The sequence below is a fragment of the Enhydra lutris genome, unplaced genomic scaffold (assembly GCF_002288905.1).
Source record: "Enhydra lutris kenyoni isolate GAN:26980312 unplaced genomic scaffold, ASM228890v2 scaffoldscaffold10, whole genome shotgun sequence".
Lineage (NCBI taxonomy): Eukaryota > Metazoa > Chordata > Mammalia > Carnivora > Mustelidae > Enhydra > Enhydra lutris.
In genome coordinates, this window is record NW_019154094.1 from 13,652,124 (window position 1) to 13,667,751 (window position 15,628).

At 37.5% G+C, this 15,628-nt stretch overlaps 1 protein-coding gene across 1 annotated transcript in view; it reads right to left on the bottom strand.

Annotated features, from left to right (window-relative positions):
• The window catches only part of LOC111143961 (ELKS/RAB6-interacting/CAST family member 2), a 943,496-nt gene that overhangs the window by 636,667 nt on the left and 291,201 nt on the right, over window positions 1–15,628 (bottom strand). The window contains exons 4-5 of the mRNA XM_022497998.1: window positions 13,823–13,897; window positions 10,871–10,909 (exon numbers count right to left, since the gene is read on the bottom strand). Of these exons, the coding sequence (XP_022353706.1) occupies window positions 10,871–10,909; window positions 13,823–13,897 (114 nt within the window). The remainder of the gene's footprint in view (window positions 1–10,870; window positions 10,910–13,822; window positions 13,898–15,628) is intronic.

Genomic DNA, 15,628 nt, shown 5'->3' on the forward strand with positions numbered 1-15,628 from the left:
TATGGTTTTAGTGGGGTTTTCATGTGTGCCCCTGCTCAGTGACAAGTACCATGGATTCTCTGGATGCAGATTGATCTGCAGTGAATTCCTTATGCCATCAAGGCCAATCAAGAGTTCTTTTAGGGGACTAACATAAATTCAGAGGCCTCTCCTTTTCTGACCCTATGTTTCTCCTTTTGATATTATGAATGATAAGGAAAAGATGGGCCTGTGGCTGGTTATGGCCTTTTTTGATACCATGATTAAGAATGTGGGGCACCTGGGTGGCTCAGTGGGTTAAGCCTCTGCCTTCTGCTCAGGTCATGGTCTCAGGGTCCTGGGATCGAGCCCCGCATCGGGCTCTCTGCTCAGCGGGGAGCCTGCTTCCCCCTCTCTCTCTGCCTGCCTCTCTGTCTACTTGTGATCTCTCTCTCTCTGTCAAATAAATAAAATCTTTAAAAAAAAAAAAAAAAAAAAGAATGTGCCTGAATGATGGGGCACCTGAGTGTCCCAGTCATTGAGCATCTGTCTTCGGCTCAAGTCATGATCCCAGAGTCCTGGGATTGAGCCCCACATCAGGCTCCCTGCTTAGCAGGAAGCCTGCTTCTCCCTCTCCTACTCCTCCTGCTTGTGTTCCCTCTCTAGTTGTGTCTCTCTGTCAAATAAATAAATAAGATCTTAAAAAAAGAAAGAAAGAAAGAATCTGCCTGAATGACTGGGCCCTTATAACATCATTTGACCAGCTAGGTACAGCTATATCTGAACCATCCACTCCCCCAGAATACCAAAATACAATAGCAATCAGAAGAGTAAGCCACAAAAGTAATAGCATGAAAGGTAACACCAAAATACAGTTAGATACAATAGTTTACAAATCTACAAAGAGAGGTCAGCAATGGGTAAGACGACCATAGAGTAGTCAACAATCTCCAAAAAGCACAGGGGCCTAATACAGGGTCTCGAGATGAATAAAAATAAGATTATCATAGGGAAGATGAAATTCTTTCCAGCCAGAAATAATAACACATACAAAGTCAAGAGTACTTACTCAGCATGGTGTCCAGCACATAATCTTTAATTAACATAAATTGAAAGAATAAGATAATAAGTATGAATTATGTATGAAGAGGAGTAAGGAGACAGGACTAATTGAAAAGTGTAGATCACTTTTTGTTGCAGAGGAGTGGGAAAAAAAGAAGGGGCTGAATGATAAACACTCTTCAGAATCAAGCTAGGAGTTGCTTATAAGCTGGTCAAAAGAAGGCAACAAGATGGCCTTTGAAAAGTTAATAATAAAAACAGAAGCCAAAATGGGAGTTGAGACAGTAGAGATGATAGATCATCAGCCTAGTGGTGAAGGAATTCTCAGACACAGTTAAGAAAGAAGTATAGAGAAAACAGCACAGGAATCACCAAAACGAAGAGGTGTAAAATTGATGGAGATCATGAAAAGGTCACAAAAATAAAAGAGTAATGTTTCAAGAAAGGAAGAGAGTCAGAAAATATTTGAGCATACTTAAATCCCATAGAATCAGGGTGATTGCTGAGTCACTCGACAACCAGTACAGCACTGGACAAGAACCAACCAGAACAGATACCAGAGCAATGGAACCAGGTCTGGGAAGTCTCTGAGAGGCCAGGGGTTAACTCCTTAGTTGCTAGAGTAGGGGAGGATAGTCTGGGGATTTGAGATAACCACAGAAGTATTTCAATATTTTAACAACCAGTGTAGTTGCACCTGTGCCTCTCAGCTAACTATTGGCCCTTCGTAGAAAGTTGCTTCAGTATTCAGATAGTATTCTACATTTCCAACGCACAGAAGGGAGCACTGGCTAATCCAAAATCAATTCCATTTGCCTGTGAAACACACTAAAGCAGAAGCTCCCCAGTGCTAGTCTGTGGACTAGGTGCATCAGATTCATCTAGGGAGTGAATAAAAAGTACATGACTTGGTGTCACCCAAGGACATTTCCTTTCAGAATACAGGTGAGCAAAAAACTCTCTATTTATTTGTAAACTTCTCAGGGGGAACAAAGCCTCATCAAAAGATTTCTTTTTTAGACCTATGTTTTCTCCCTTGTTTATGTTGAAGATACAAACATATTTGCATTATCTGAAAATATAGAAAAGAATAGTATAGGGCAGAAGCAATGCTTCCCCATTCCAGCATTAAAAATGCAGTTAATAACAACAACAGCTAATGTGGATTGATCACCAATGCAAACACTGTGCTAGAAAATATCATTTAATCTTCCCTATAACCCTATGAATTAAGTACTTATTTTACTCATTTTATAGGTCAGGAGATTTTTAGAAGGCAAATAACTTGCCAAAGATTTTCCCTTTTTTGCAATAACTTTCTAGGCCCAAGATGGCTCAACTTCTGCTTGGGGTTCCTTGTCAGCAAACCAATACTTAGTTAACTTTCATGGCCCTGTAAACGCTCCACTTGACAAGAAATGCAATGTATCAGGTCAGTCAATCCCCATATGCCAAGCCAACTCTGAGTTCTAATTTCCTTGTTTCTTCTCACCTTAAACAAGTTTGACTACATGGTCCCAGCCAATCTGATATTTTCTGTTTTTTTCTTCATTGTTCTTTACTCTTTATCCTCTAAAAGCTTCCTTCCTTCCACCCCATTTTCCAGTTCTCCAAATGGAGACTGTTCCATGAAGTGCTAAAGCTTGTTTGTATCTCCTACATTGTCTTCTTCAGTCACTTTTTAACACCTTTAATACACTGGAATGGCTGCCTCCACATGTAGAAGAGAGGAAGACACACAGTGGGACCTTGCTGTCTCCAGAAAAACCTCAGGAGAACTGGCTTCAGAGAAGGTGTGCCACCTAGCAGCTAGGTTATTTTGATACTTTCTTCCACACAGTATGATTAGCCTTTAAAGATCACAGAGCAAGGTCAAAAGAAAATAGTGAAGAGGTTGGGAAGAGAGGACAGGGAGGGAGAAATTTCAGAAAGTGCTTCCGAATGAAAGGGTAGCCCCTCAGTGTGTACTGTGTGCAGCCCCACCCTCCCTAAGACTTGGTCAAAGTCATCTTTCACATATACATATAAATACAAAGAGAGTTTGAATTCCCAGAGATTCAGAGAAATACTACTTTGCAAAACAGTGACTGCATTTCAAAAAGTAATGAAAAGGTGGACATCTGACCCCTCTATTCTCTTCCAGTGCTCTTTAGGAAAAGATCAGGTGAGGAAGCTCTTTTCACTGGACTCTAGCAAACTGAACTTGCTCTTCCCATTCCTTTTAAACCATCCCCACAAGGCCTTCAACAACCCTGGTTTGGGGCCTCATTCTTAAGATCTCCAAAACATACCACAAATCCTTCTATGTGCAACCAGTTTGTCTCATGGAAAAAGCAACAGGCGGCAGAGGAATTCAGGCCACCCCAAGTCACCAGCACGGCCTGATGGATGTGGAAACTGGACCATGCCTTAGGGATGAGGCATGTGACAGCCAGTACACTGTCATTACCGAAACTTGAAAGGGGAAGTTCACATGAGGCCTGTGGTTGACATCTCAACCCTGCTGGCGGAGGCGCACGCCAGTAAGGAAATTGCGATCCCTAAATCAACAATAGACTGGGAACCTGAGCACCAACAGGGGAGAATGCAGGGGCTGCTGGCCTGGGCAGGGCTGGCCAAAATGGAGCAAACAAAGCAAAGATTTAAACTTTGCAAGAATGTCATGTCAATTCAGACTCCGCAGGCAGGCCCTTTGAGACTCCAAATTGCCAGTCACCAACCCTCAAAACTTGGTAGAACTTTTAAAGTAGGACTCTTGGTCCAATCTCTTCATTTGCCAAATGAGAACAGTGAGAGCCAGAAAAGACAAGTGACTTGCCAAAGGCCCAACAACCAGAAAGCCAGGTCCCTAGATCATTTATTATGCCACAGGCCTACTGGGAGTCGCTATTTTTTTCTCTACTGGTTTCTCCTTGCAAAGATGCTTTTAAAGTCTTTCCACATGCCACCTATGTATGTATTCTGAGCTAAGGCTGCCTGAAGTAAACTTCTTACATTCCTTCTCTATCCTTGCTCAAAGGTACCACCTCTTTTTTATAGGTAAAACTCAATTTCCAGACTGAAAGGGAATGGATAGAGAAGCAAAGAATTCTGTGAGCATTTATTATGTACCAGGATTTTCCCATGCCTTAATTCATTTTAATATTCTCCACAACCCTATGCAGGCTGGTATCATGGTCCCATTTCACAGATGGGAAACTCGGAGCAGCAGAGCCAAATTATCAATTTCGTAAATAACCTAACCTTCTCTTCTAACCATAAATAAATAATCTAGCCTTCTCCTCTTTGGAGCCTTCTCTATTCAGCAAAAGAAAATCAGAAAGAAGAAACTATACAGCTTTAAGCTTTTTACAATGAACACACTGCTGTTTTTCCCAATAATTCCTGATCATTCCTGTGTAATGAATGCACATTATTGAAAATATAAAAATTTAGAAAGAAAAAAAAAAGAGGAAAAATTTCTTTATAATCAACTCATTCAGAATTAGTGTCAACATCTTGGTACATTTTTTTCCCCAAGCTTTTATTCCACGTTGATAAATATATCTTCTTTTATATTAAGAATATTAAGTCTCTAACTACTATTAACCTTAGAAATACATCTCCTGATTATAGTTCTGTTTATATTTTTAGTTTTTGAGTAATCAAAGTCATTGATCCTTTCCTTTGGAATATCTTTATTTCTGAATAACAGCTTTACTTATATACATTACATGTGCCACAAAATTTATCCTTTGACAGTGTACTATTCGGTGGTTTGTGCAACCAACACCACTATCTAATTCCACAGTATTTTCACCACCCAAAAGCCCTGCACCCATTAGCAGTCACTCCTTTTTCTCCTCTCCCCCATCTCCTAACAACCACTAATCTACTTGCTATTTCTACAGACATACCTATATTGGACATTTCATATAAATGGAATCATTTAGCAAAATGTTTTCAAGGTTCACCCAGGTTATAGCATGTATCAGTACTTCACTTCTTTTCATGGCTAAATAATGCTCCACTGTGTGCGTATACCATATTTTGTTTATTCATATAGGATAATGGACATTTGGATTTCTTTTTAGTTTTTTGGCTATTATTAATAACGGTGTATGAGCATTTGTGTACAGGTTTTTACATGTTTTCAGTATGGTTGGGTGTATACCTAGGAGGAGAACAGCTGAGTCATACAGTAATCCTACATTTAACATTTTGAAGAACTTCCAAATAGTCTTCCAAAGTGGACTGAACCATTTTACATTCCCACCATCAATATGAGAGTACGGTTTTCCACATCTTCCCCAACACTTGTTAGTTACTGTCTTTTTTTTTTTTTTTAAGCCATCCTAGAGGAGGATAAGTCATATCAAATTGAGGGTTCAATTTGCGTTTCCTCTTAGAATATCTTTCCATATCCTTATCGGCCATTTGTATGTTTTCATTGGGAAAATACCTATTCAAATCCTTTGCTCAATTTTTAATAAGATTATTTGGGTTTTTCTACTGGTGAGTTTTTCTTCCTTTACATTTAAATGAACTTTTTACTTAAAGTATATTATACAAAGAAATTAGCCAAATCTTAAGTTCTCAGCATGATGAATTATGACAAAGTAAACACACCTGGCACAAGCAAACCAGATCATAAAACAGAATACTACTCGTACTCCAGAAGGTTCCTTCATGCCTCCACCCAGCCTCCATAACCCTGCATTCTTCCAAATTATCCACTGTCCAGACATCTAACACTATTCATTATTTTTTTAATCTTTTTTTTTAAGATTTTATTCATTTATTTGACAAGACACAGCAAGAGAGGAAACACAAGCAGGGGGAGTGGGAGAGGGAGAAGCAGGCTTCCTGCCGAGCAGGGAGACCAATGTGGGGCTCAATCCCAGGACCGTGGGATCATGACCTGAGCCAAAAGCAGATATTTAACAACTGAGCCAACCAGGCACCCTATTATTCATCATTTATGTCTATTTTTGGAATACACACATATAAACAGAATCATATTGTATGTGTTCTTTGTGTCTGGATTCTTTCAATGCTGTTTCGGGGGTACTGAATTATGTTGTTATATGAAGCAATAGCTTGGTCCTTCTCATTGCCATATAGCATTTCATTGTATGAATATTTCACTATTTATCCACTCCATTGTTGATAGCTATTTCTTTTTTTTTTTTCAAGGTTTTGTTTATTCCACATTTAATTATGTTTTAAATCTTCTATTTAAATTGGGTCTTGTACTACCATTGTTAGATTTCCTTCTAGATATTTTGGGGTTTTTAATGCCATCGTAAAGGATATTGTTTTCAAAATTTCATTTTGTGGGGCGCCTGGGTGGCTCACTGGGTTAAAGCCTCTGCCTTCGGCTCAGGTCATGATCCCAGGGTCCTGGGATCGAGCCCCGCATCGGCTCTCTGCTCAGCAGGAAGCCTGCTTCCCTTCCTCTCTCTGCCTGCCTCTCTGCCTACTTGTGATCTCTGTCAAATAAAATCTTAAAAAAAAAAAAAATTTTTTTTCATTTTGTAAATGTGTGTTACTGGCACGTAGAACTATGATTCATTTTTTTAAATACTGACTAGCTAAATTCATTTATTAACCTGGCTAAATTCATTTATTAACCTAATTGTTTCTGTATGAATTCATTGAGATTTTTTTTACACGTATAATTATGGTGCCTGTGAATAAATGTGCTTTTATTTGTTTCTTTGTAATTCTTATACTTAGGATGTCCAGAACATTATGGAATAGAAGTGAGAGTAATAAGCAGTTTTGTCTTATCTTTTATATCATAAGGAAAGCTTTCAACATTTTACCATTAAATATGATGTTGATTATAGTTTTCTTATAGCTGCTTCTTATTAAATTAAGAAAATCCTCTCCTAATCTGAGTTTGCAAAAAAAGCATTTTTTTTTCTTTTTTACATGGATGGATGTTGCATTTATCAAATGTTTTTTCTGCATTTATTGAAATTACATTTATGTTTCTCCTTTATCCTATTAATGTAGTAAATAACATTGATTGATATCTGAATATTAGTCCAAACTTGCATTTTTGGAATAAGCGCAACTTGGTCATGTCATTTGTTACTTGGTCATATCACTTAACTTTCAGTTCAGTAGGATAATTTGCATCAACATTTATGAAATTTTCCTTTCATGTAATGACTTTATTGGATACTAATACCAAGGTTACACTGGCCTCATAAAATAAAATGGGAAGTGTTCCCTCTTTTTCTATTCTGTGGAATAGTTTCTGTATGACTAATGATAATTCTTCTTCAAATCTTTAGTAAAATTCACTGAGAAGCCATCTGGGCCTGCAGGTTTTTTCCTCTGGTTGGTTCTTGGATTTGGGGATTTCTTTTTTTGGTGGTAAGGTTTTAAATATAGAATCGTTGTCTTTAATATTTGGTACTACTCAGATATTCTATTTCTTCCCATGCAGTTTTGACAAGTTGTATTTTTAAAAGAAATTATCTAAAATTTGAACTTTATTATCATAATGTTAATAAAATTTCTTCATATTTTTAATGTCAATAAGATTGACAGTGATATCCCCTTTCAGTCCTGATACTGGCTATTTTTCCCAATAATTCTAAGCAGGATTTGTCATTTTTGTTAATCTCTTCAAAGAATCAGTGTTTGGCTTTGGTATTCCCTTCCAGCATATGTTTGATTTCTATTTCATTGATTTCAACTTTTTTATTATTTCTTTTCTCCCACATTCTTATGGTTTTATTTGATCTTCTATTGTTTTTTGAACTTAAGTCTTCTCTCAACCAAACTGAAAGACTTGCTCTTCCCCAGGTATTCTTAATACTTGCCAGCCTCCTTGCCTTTGCTCCTACAGTTCCCGCTGTTTATAAACCACCCCTTTCCCCTTTATTAAAATCATGCCAACTATTCAAGGCCCTCCTCAAATGTTACCTCCTCTAGGAATCATTTCCTGCCCCTCTCTCATTTGATATCCTCTGAGTCCCTGCAGTCCAGTTTGCCATTCTTAGATCCTGACTTATGTACTTCCTTCCATTATCCCCTTAAAAACTGAGTGCTCAGTTTTTCTGAAAGATCTACCATGATGCTGTGCACAAAATAGCTACTCTGTCCACACAGGTGTTTGTGATTCAATTTCAAGAGTTAAATTCTCACAAACTAAACCTGTTCATAGCAGGAATCCTTGACTGGCAAGTCAAATATTCAAATAGATCATAAGAAGAGTTTGGGTAAAAAAAAGAAAGAAGTCTCATTTTTTTTTTTTAAAGTCTTACTTGCTTCCAAATAACAACTATATATCATCCAGAGCTAACATTTAACTTGACATTTTGCTTTTTCTGGCTATCACTTAAAACCCACATTTTTCCCCTTATTTAAGGAAAATAGTTAAATGGGACAATTTTTTTTTTTTTATGTTGAAAGATGAGAAGATGAAGAAATTTCTCAAGAAAAAAAAATAAGCTGAAGGATAATTTCTGGTATCGTAAATGGATAGCACAAATCAAAAACACAGGGCTTTGCAAGTTTGAATGAGTTATGCTCCAACTGTTATAAAGACTTAAGGGCAAGACTTAAAACTCAGGGGGGGAAATATAGGGCATACGTTGGCAGTAGAGTACATATTTGGGGCCCTACTTGGAGGGCTGGTAACACTTACATGTAAAAAGGATCACCCTTATCTTGTAGCACAAAGCACATACACCTTCCCCCAAATCCCCGAGATCTCTCCAGCTTTCAAGAGCTGCCTCAATCCCTTCTACGATACAAACTCCAGGGCATAATTTCCAAAGTAAGTTTTGAAAGAAAAACCAATTGACCCTATGGTCTGTCTTCAGTAAAAGCAGACTGAAGGAATAGAAAGTATAGGAATTCTGGAGGAAAAACCTGTATTCAGATCTCAGTTGCTAAGTGTCTAGCTGCCTATCCTCCCTAAAACACAACTTTCTCATCTGTGAAATGGAACTAATTAGGCCTGTTTGCAGGTTATTATATGTCAGGTGCGCTGTGTCTGGCTTCCCATGCATAGTTAGTGGTGTTCGGGTTGTGGGGTGTCACCAAAGGTGCAAGGTGCTATTTTTATTGTTATTGCTCATACTGTTTTTAACAGCCACAAACAGAGTGAGGCATAGTCTTAAGGCCTAAAAGCCATCATAATGGCTTGGCTAAAAAACTAGGCTTGAAACCAATTTTCTATGAACATCTCATCCTAAGAGAAGAAATCATTCTAAGTAGAGTGCGGTGTTTAGACTCAAATAGGTAAGAGTTTAAAAAATGGAAGAAATAAATATAGGGAGGCCTTATAGCCGAAGAAAACATCTCAGCCACAAAGTGGTATTCTTGACTAGATTCCAATACTTGAATTAAGTTCATACTGGGAATTGGGATGCATTCAGTGACCTAGGTTTGAACTTGAAATCCCTCCTTTCCTAGATGTGTGACCTTGGGAAAAGTTGCCACTGTAGCTTTCACCTTCTGCATGTTCCAGTGCATCCTTTCCATACGTAGTGGAACTGAACTGGCTGAACTTGACGGAACTATCAGCCTATCTTTTAAAAGAAACTTAACCCAACTGCAGCTCACCTCCACCCCAGGTGGAAGAACAGCAGTTATTTGGTGGAGCAGGAAAACAAGGCTTGGTCTTTAGTTTTAATAACAAAAGATCAGCCTCACTACTGGAGTTTAGCACCTGAATGCAAAGTCCTGTTCTTTGGTCCACAGCACAACGAGAAGTCAGCAACTTAGTTAATTTAAGCTCGATGTTGAATTGCTCAATGCTCATTTCCCATAGAAAAGCCGGGTGGGAACAAATGTTACTCAAAAAGCACCACTCAGGACACACAAGTGCCTGGCTGGTCATGTGACCAGAAAGCGAAACACCCACAATCCCCACGTTACTTACCACAGAAACACTGTCACCTAGTGACATTACACTCCTAGCTTCTTAATTCACTTTAGATAACAAGTTCACCAGATCAAATACATTTTCTGCAATTTTTACTAAATCCCTTATGGCACTCACAAGCATAAAGTTTGTTTTTCTTCATGAATGAGTGCCATTTAATTTATTAAGCAAATGAGAACTAGGAAACTTTGTGTATTTTCTTTTTAGCCTGGGCTGTTTAAGTTTAGAGTGAAGTTTACACCCCATCCCAGTAATTATCATTATTCTGGGGTTGGTTTCTTTTTTGCATTTTCTTAAAACACAAATTTCTTCCTATCCCTTCTTTTTGTGATTATTAGAGCTGTTAAAGCCATCTCACTCAGATGGGCAGACAGTGGCTGACTGAAAATAGAGTTTACATGAAGGAAGTCAAACTGTAGAATGGAATGAGAGAAAATGGGATCATTAACAACTTTTGGGCCCCTGGATCAAGCTGTGCCTGAAGAAATATCCTGTTTTTCTCTAGTTGAGGGAGCCAATAAATTTCCTTTTGGTTTTAGCCAATTTGAATTAGATTTTCATTCACCTGGAAGATTTAACTAGCAAAGAAAACAATTTTAAGATTATCTGACTAGTACCATTGTTACTGTAATTCATTTTCTTAAAAAGAAACTAGGTACAGCTTTATGAATGAACCTGAGAAAGTGAAATTTTGGACATCATCTTTATGTCAAATCAAATTTATAATAAAAGTAGGTTAAAACATTCTTTCAAAGGAATTAACATTAAAGAAGAAAAGAGGGAAAAAGCTTTTTAACTACCATTTTTGTTGACAGTTCTCCATAAAAGCAGAAAAGAGGAGCTAGTAAAGAATCTTGGGACACAAAAGTAAGAGAAGGAAGAACACTGCACCATCTACAAGAAAACTAATTTCTGTGAGAAATACACACAATGTTCTAGTGCAAACCTGGAACATATCTGCCAGAGCAAATCGGGATCAAAATTAAAACTTGGAGCTTCCTGCAAGAAGATAAATCATAAATAACTTCATTCACTTTGCTTCCTTTCATTGTCATTCAGATGACCTTAAGCCCCCTGCTCAACTGGCTGTGGTAGATATGATGGCTGCAAGAGAATTACGCCCGCGTTGATGCTGGCAGATGGCCCTCCCCAATGCTTGCCCACAGACATATTTTCACAATGTACAAGCCCAGAGGTGCCCATAGAGATCTACGGAAACTACCAAACCAAGTTTCTAAAGCTGCTTGAATTAAGGCAAGTTTTCACAGATTTTCACAATCAACAACTTTCTCAAGCTGATGCAAAATGTATGTGTGGAAAAGATGAGGGATCAGAAGTTGACCCTCAGTTTCTCTCAGAAGCAAGGGACTAGTAGAGGTAATTTGTAAGCCCTTAATTCATGTCATCTCCCTGAAACTACAGGTCAAATTTTCTCTAGGAAAGTTCCTTTTAACTTTAGATTTTGCCAAGGCACCATATGATACCGATGTTTATCCAGAGGTATTTAAGTTAAAACACAACAATGTCTTAAGTTCCACCCCCCAGATTTAAGGGTCAATTGTATTTGAGAGTCAACCCTAAAGCTTGTAAAATATGGGTTTCTAAAATTCCCTCCAAATTCGCAGGAGTGTAATATACAAAACTGGATAAGATCACAGCCTCTGTCACAAGCTACAGACATAGTTGAAAAGATGAGCCTCTAACCATCTGCCCCCATAACTCAATTTTTACATAGTGAGTATAGATGCTAATGGGACCCAGACTTCTCCACTGACAAACAGAAGGCTGTGGTTTGTAAATTAATACACATCCAAAAACAACAGAAAAACTCCAGGTTCAATTCCCTGACAAGTATATTGATTATCATTTTTCCTAAAAACATGTTCTATAAACCAGCATCTTTGGCATCCACAAAAGAAAAACTCCAGGCTCAATTTACTGATAATATATGAATGTGAAATTTGCCCTAAAAGTCATGTTTTATGCCTTCCCATACAGAGAGCCTAAATGAGTATATTATTTTTTGTTTGTTTTCTAACAAAACATATGATAGTAAGCAGATTTTTTTTTCCTTCTAAAAGTCACCAAAAGGTATTAATTGTATTTGAATAGAGACCTTTACAGGAAAAATGTCCACTGCTCTGGAAGAGAGTCACTCCTGGTTTCTTAAAAGATTGCTGGAATTCACAATTACTTTTTTTTTTTTTTAAAGAAAGGATAGTTTGGAAATTGATTTTATGTACATCCTCTTCTCCATTAGTAAGTGCCAGAGACTGGGGTGGTAGGCATGGAAGTGGGTGGAAGAAAGACTGACTCTGCAAAAAGGTAAAATAAAATCTTTAAGATAAAATATTTTGTCTTTTTTCTTTTCTTAAGAAAAAAAGAAAGCGAAAGAAAGGAAGGAAAAAAAGAAAGAAGAAAGAAAGGAAGGAAGGAAGGAAGGAAGAGTGAAAGAAAGAAAGAAAGAAAGAAAAAGGAGAAAAGAAAAGAAAAAAGAAGAGAGCCCCAACCAAGTTTCAAGTTTGGTTACGCTATAAAGTAAGGAAGAAATCTGTTATGAAACACTCCCCCACAAATGTAGAATGGTAAGTTTCTTTCAAAACAAGTTCAAATTACATAAATTCAAAATGAATTGATGAGGCAAGATTAGCAAGGATTATTCAATCTTATTGGCATTTGGTTCCTTTGACAATATTTTTCAAACCAATTTGCTGCAAATGCATTATGAGTGCCTCAACTCATGTAACCTCATTTGGGGGACACAGTTTTAAAAGCAAATGCTCTACATTATTTCTACAAAAATTCACTAGAATGAAGACACTGTCATGACCAAAAAAAAAAAAAAAAAATCCCAAATCAAAATTGTACATGCCAAATATTCAATAGCTGGTGTTACTTTCTTTATCCCCAGGACTTGGGAATTTTTTGGCAGACAGTTCAAAATCATGTGCTATAAGAAAGACAGAAAAATCTTTATCCTATCCTATCAGCAAGCTACAGAATTCTCTTGTAGGCTAATGGTGATCAGAAAATTCTTAAGTGTTAAACTCTGGAATACCAGATTGCAAACATCATTGTTATGAATTGTTTTTCTTCATGAAACAATTTAAATCAAGAATTATTTACTCTTACAATAAACACTATTTACTTCCTTCTGGCAAGCACTGAAAGCAAAAAAAAAACCTTTATTTACATTTCTAGATACTGACAAAGCAACTGGGTTTCATTTAGATTTATTTCTTAATCATACATCATGGCTTAGCCATCCCCATTTATTTCATTATTCTTTAAGTCCTCTAAATTTATCCAGGAGGATCTCTGATTCTTTTAAATAGCATGTTCGATGCTTCCACAGCTAACTAAGATAACATATGAGTATTTAATAAGTTATTATTACTTCCAGACTTGGTTAGGAGAAAATAGTGGAGACCTAGGAAAGTATTATTCTTTGAAAAGTACATTTTGCTGATAGCATAATTTTAATTATTTAACAAGTTCGCTGCATATAAGGCAACTTCTCTTTGCCAAGTCCTAGTTTTTTAAAAGTGTCTTTTCATTGTAATGTGAATGAAAAGGAGAAAAGAATTATTCGAGCTTTAGAAATATCCTTTTAAAGCACAAACAAAACCTCCCCTAGGGTTGAAAGCATTGGCCATGCTCTGGAAATGAACCCAGCTCTTTTCAGCCAAGGGATACTTGAGCCCTTTATTCTTTTGCCCAGAACAGACATCCTAATTAAAGGGCCAATAAATTAAATGTACCCAAGAAGGCAAAAAGATCCAGAAGAAAAGTACCCACCAGGGTGCCTAGAGAAAAACACAAGGTTCATTTCAAGTGTTTATGTTAGGCAACATCAAGTTAGAACAAACTCCGGAGGCACAGCTGTTTTTGAAAAATGTGAACAGCTCCTACCTTCATTTCAATGACAGTCTGGAGAGCCTTCGTCTTGGCTGGCTCCGGCTGAAGTTGGCTCCTTCGGTGCAATTCCTGGGGAGGAACACGATAGAAATAAGCCTGACGGTTCATCCTTCCGTCACACCATGACCTTTACACAGGTACCACACAGCCCACTAGGTGCAGGCTCGCTGTGCACAGACATAAACAAGCCACAGGTGACTCTTCCCCCACCCTCTTTAGCATCCCTCCTGCCTGGAGCCTGCGTTCCGGTGAAAAGCTCCTGGCACATGCGCTATTTCTGAAACTTCCATCAATAATTAATGTCAACTGTGACAAAGCCAGCAAGTAATCATAGTCCAAATACTGTTCAACACTGGGGCTGTTGCCCAGCCATCAAATCATAATTTACTAAATTACATTACTCTGTGTTCCCAATACAAACACAGCATGGAAACGGAGGAAAGAAAATGACTAACGTGGTTGCAAATCCACTGCACGCATGGCATTTTGCTACTGAGGTAGGTTTGAAATGAGCAATTTAAGACCTTTTCAGTACCACTGTGTCACTTTTGGAGTGAATAGATGTGATGAAACCCTGTGAATATCTTGCTTCCTAATTTACAGTTTCTGTCCTTATTCAAAATCACATCTGTGTGTGATATGTTTATGCACTCATGATACCAAGAAATTAAAATTGGCATTAATATCAACAGTGTTAGAAAGGAGACAAAAATGGTTAAAGCCAGATGTAGACCCAAGAACCTCTGGAATATGACAAATACAACTTTAAGTAAAACACAAACAACATAATTACAATTTTAAGCTGAAAGGCTCACTTTTTGCATGCCTCGTCTCTAAAGAACAGTTCTGTTAAGACTTTGAAAGTTTCCCTGGCTGAACAGAAAAAGATAAGATTTGTTCATTTATGCTTTGATTTTCTTAATAATTAGCAACAGTTTTTGTGAAAGTAGCCAATGAGAGGAGTAAACAGAAGTACTCACATATGTCCATGCTGCTGAAACAAATCACCTACGGAATAATTCTATAAGACTTATTTGCTTGCAGAAAAATCATTTAAATTCAACATGAGGTAGTTCTAGCCCTTCACATTCCATTGGGCCACAAACATTAAAAACAAAAAACAAACAAGCAAAAAACCACTTTGGGCTTTACAGAAGAGAACCAACATGACTTCTAGCTCTTTTCAAGTGGAGATATTAAAATTAACTCTCATCCCACCACTATCATCTGCTACCATCACCATTTCATAAAGACAGAACATATCAATGCAAATATTGCCAGAAAAACACAGTCCCACAATAAAAGATAATTCTTCTCAGGATCATAAACAAATATTCTTTTGCCCATATTCTATTAACATTGCTCTTACTTGCCAGCAGCCCAAGATTTGGTCATGGGAGGCTGTGTACATGTCTAGGGCCCAGCACTGAAGAATCACTCCTACAGATCTGGAATATAGCATATTTTCTTCCCAAAGTCATCACTGGCACAAACCAGCAAACCTGTGCTAAACCACTTCCCAACCTCCAATTTGAGAAGAATTTGAATTAGTACTTCCAAATTATTCAAAGTAGTCTCACATCACTTAAAACTTTTTTTTCCCTAATATATCCTTGGAAGAGATGGAGTCAAGTATTTCTGAATCCATTTGATGAACAGAGTGACAAAAAGAGATCTTCCGTCCTTTTAGAGGCCCTAGACTACAATAAAATACTCCAACAACACTGGTCATTTTTTAGGCTCCACAGAAATGGCAGAGATTTTCTAAAGGAAGGACCTTAAAAGCAGCTTCCCTTTCTT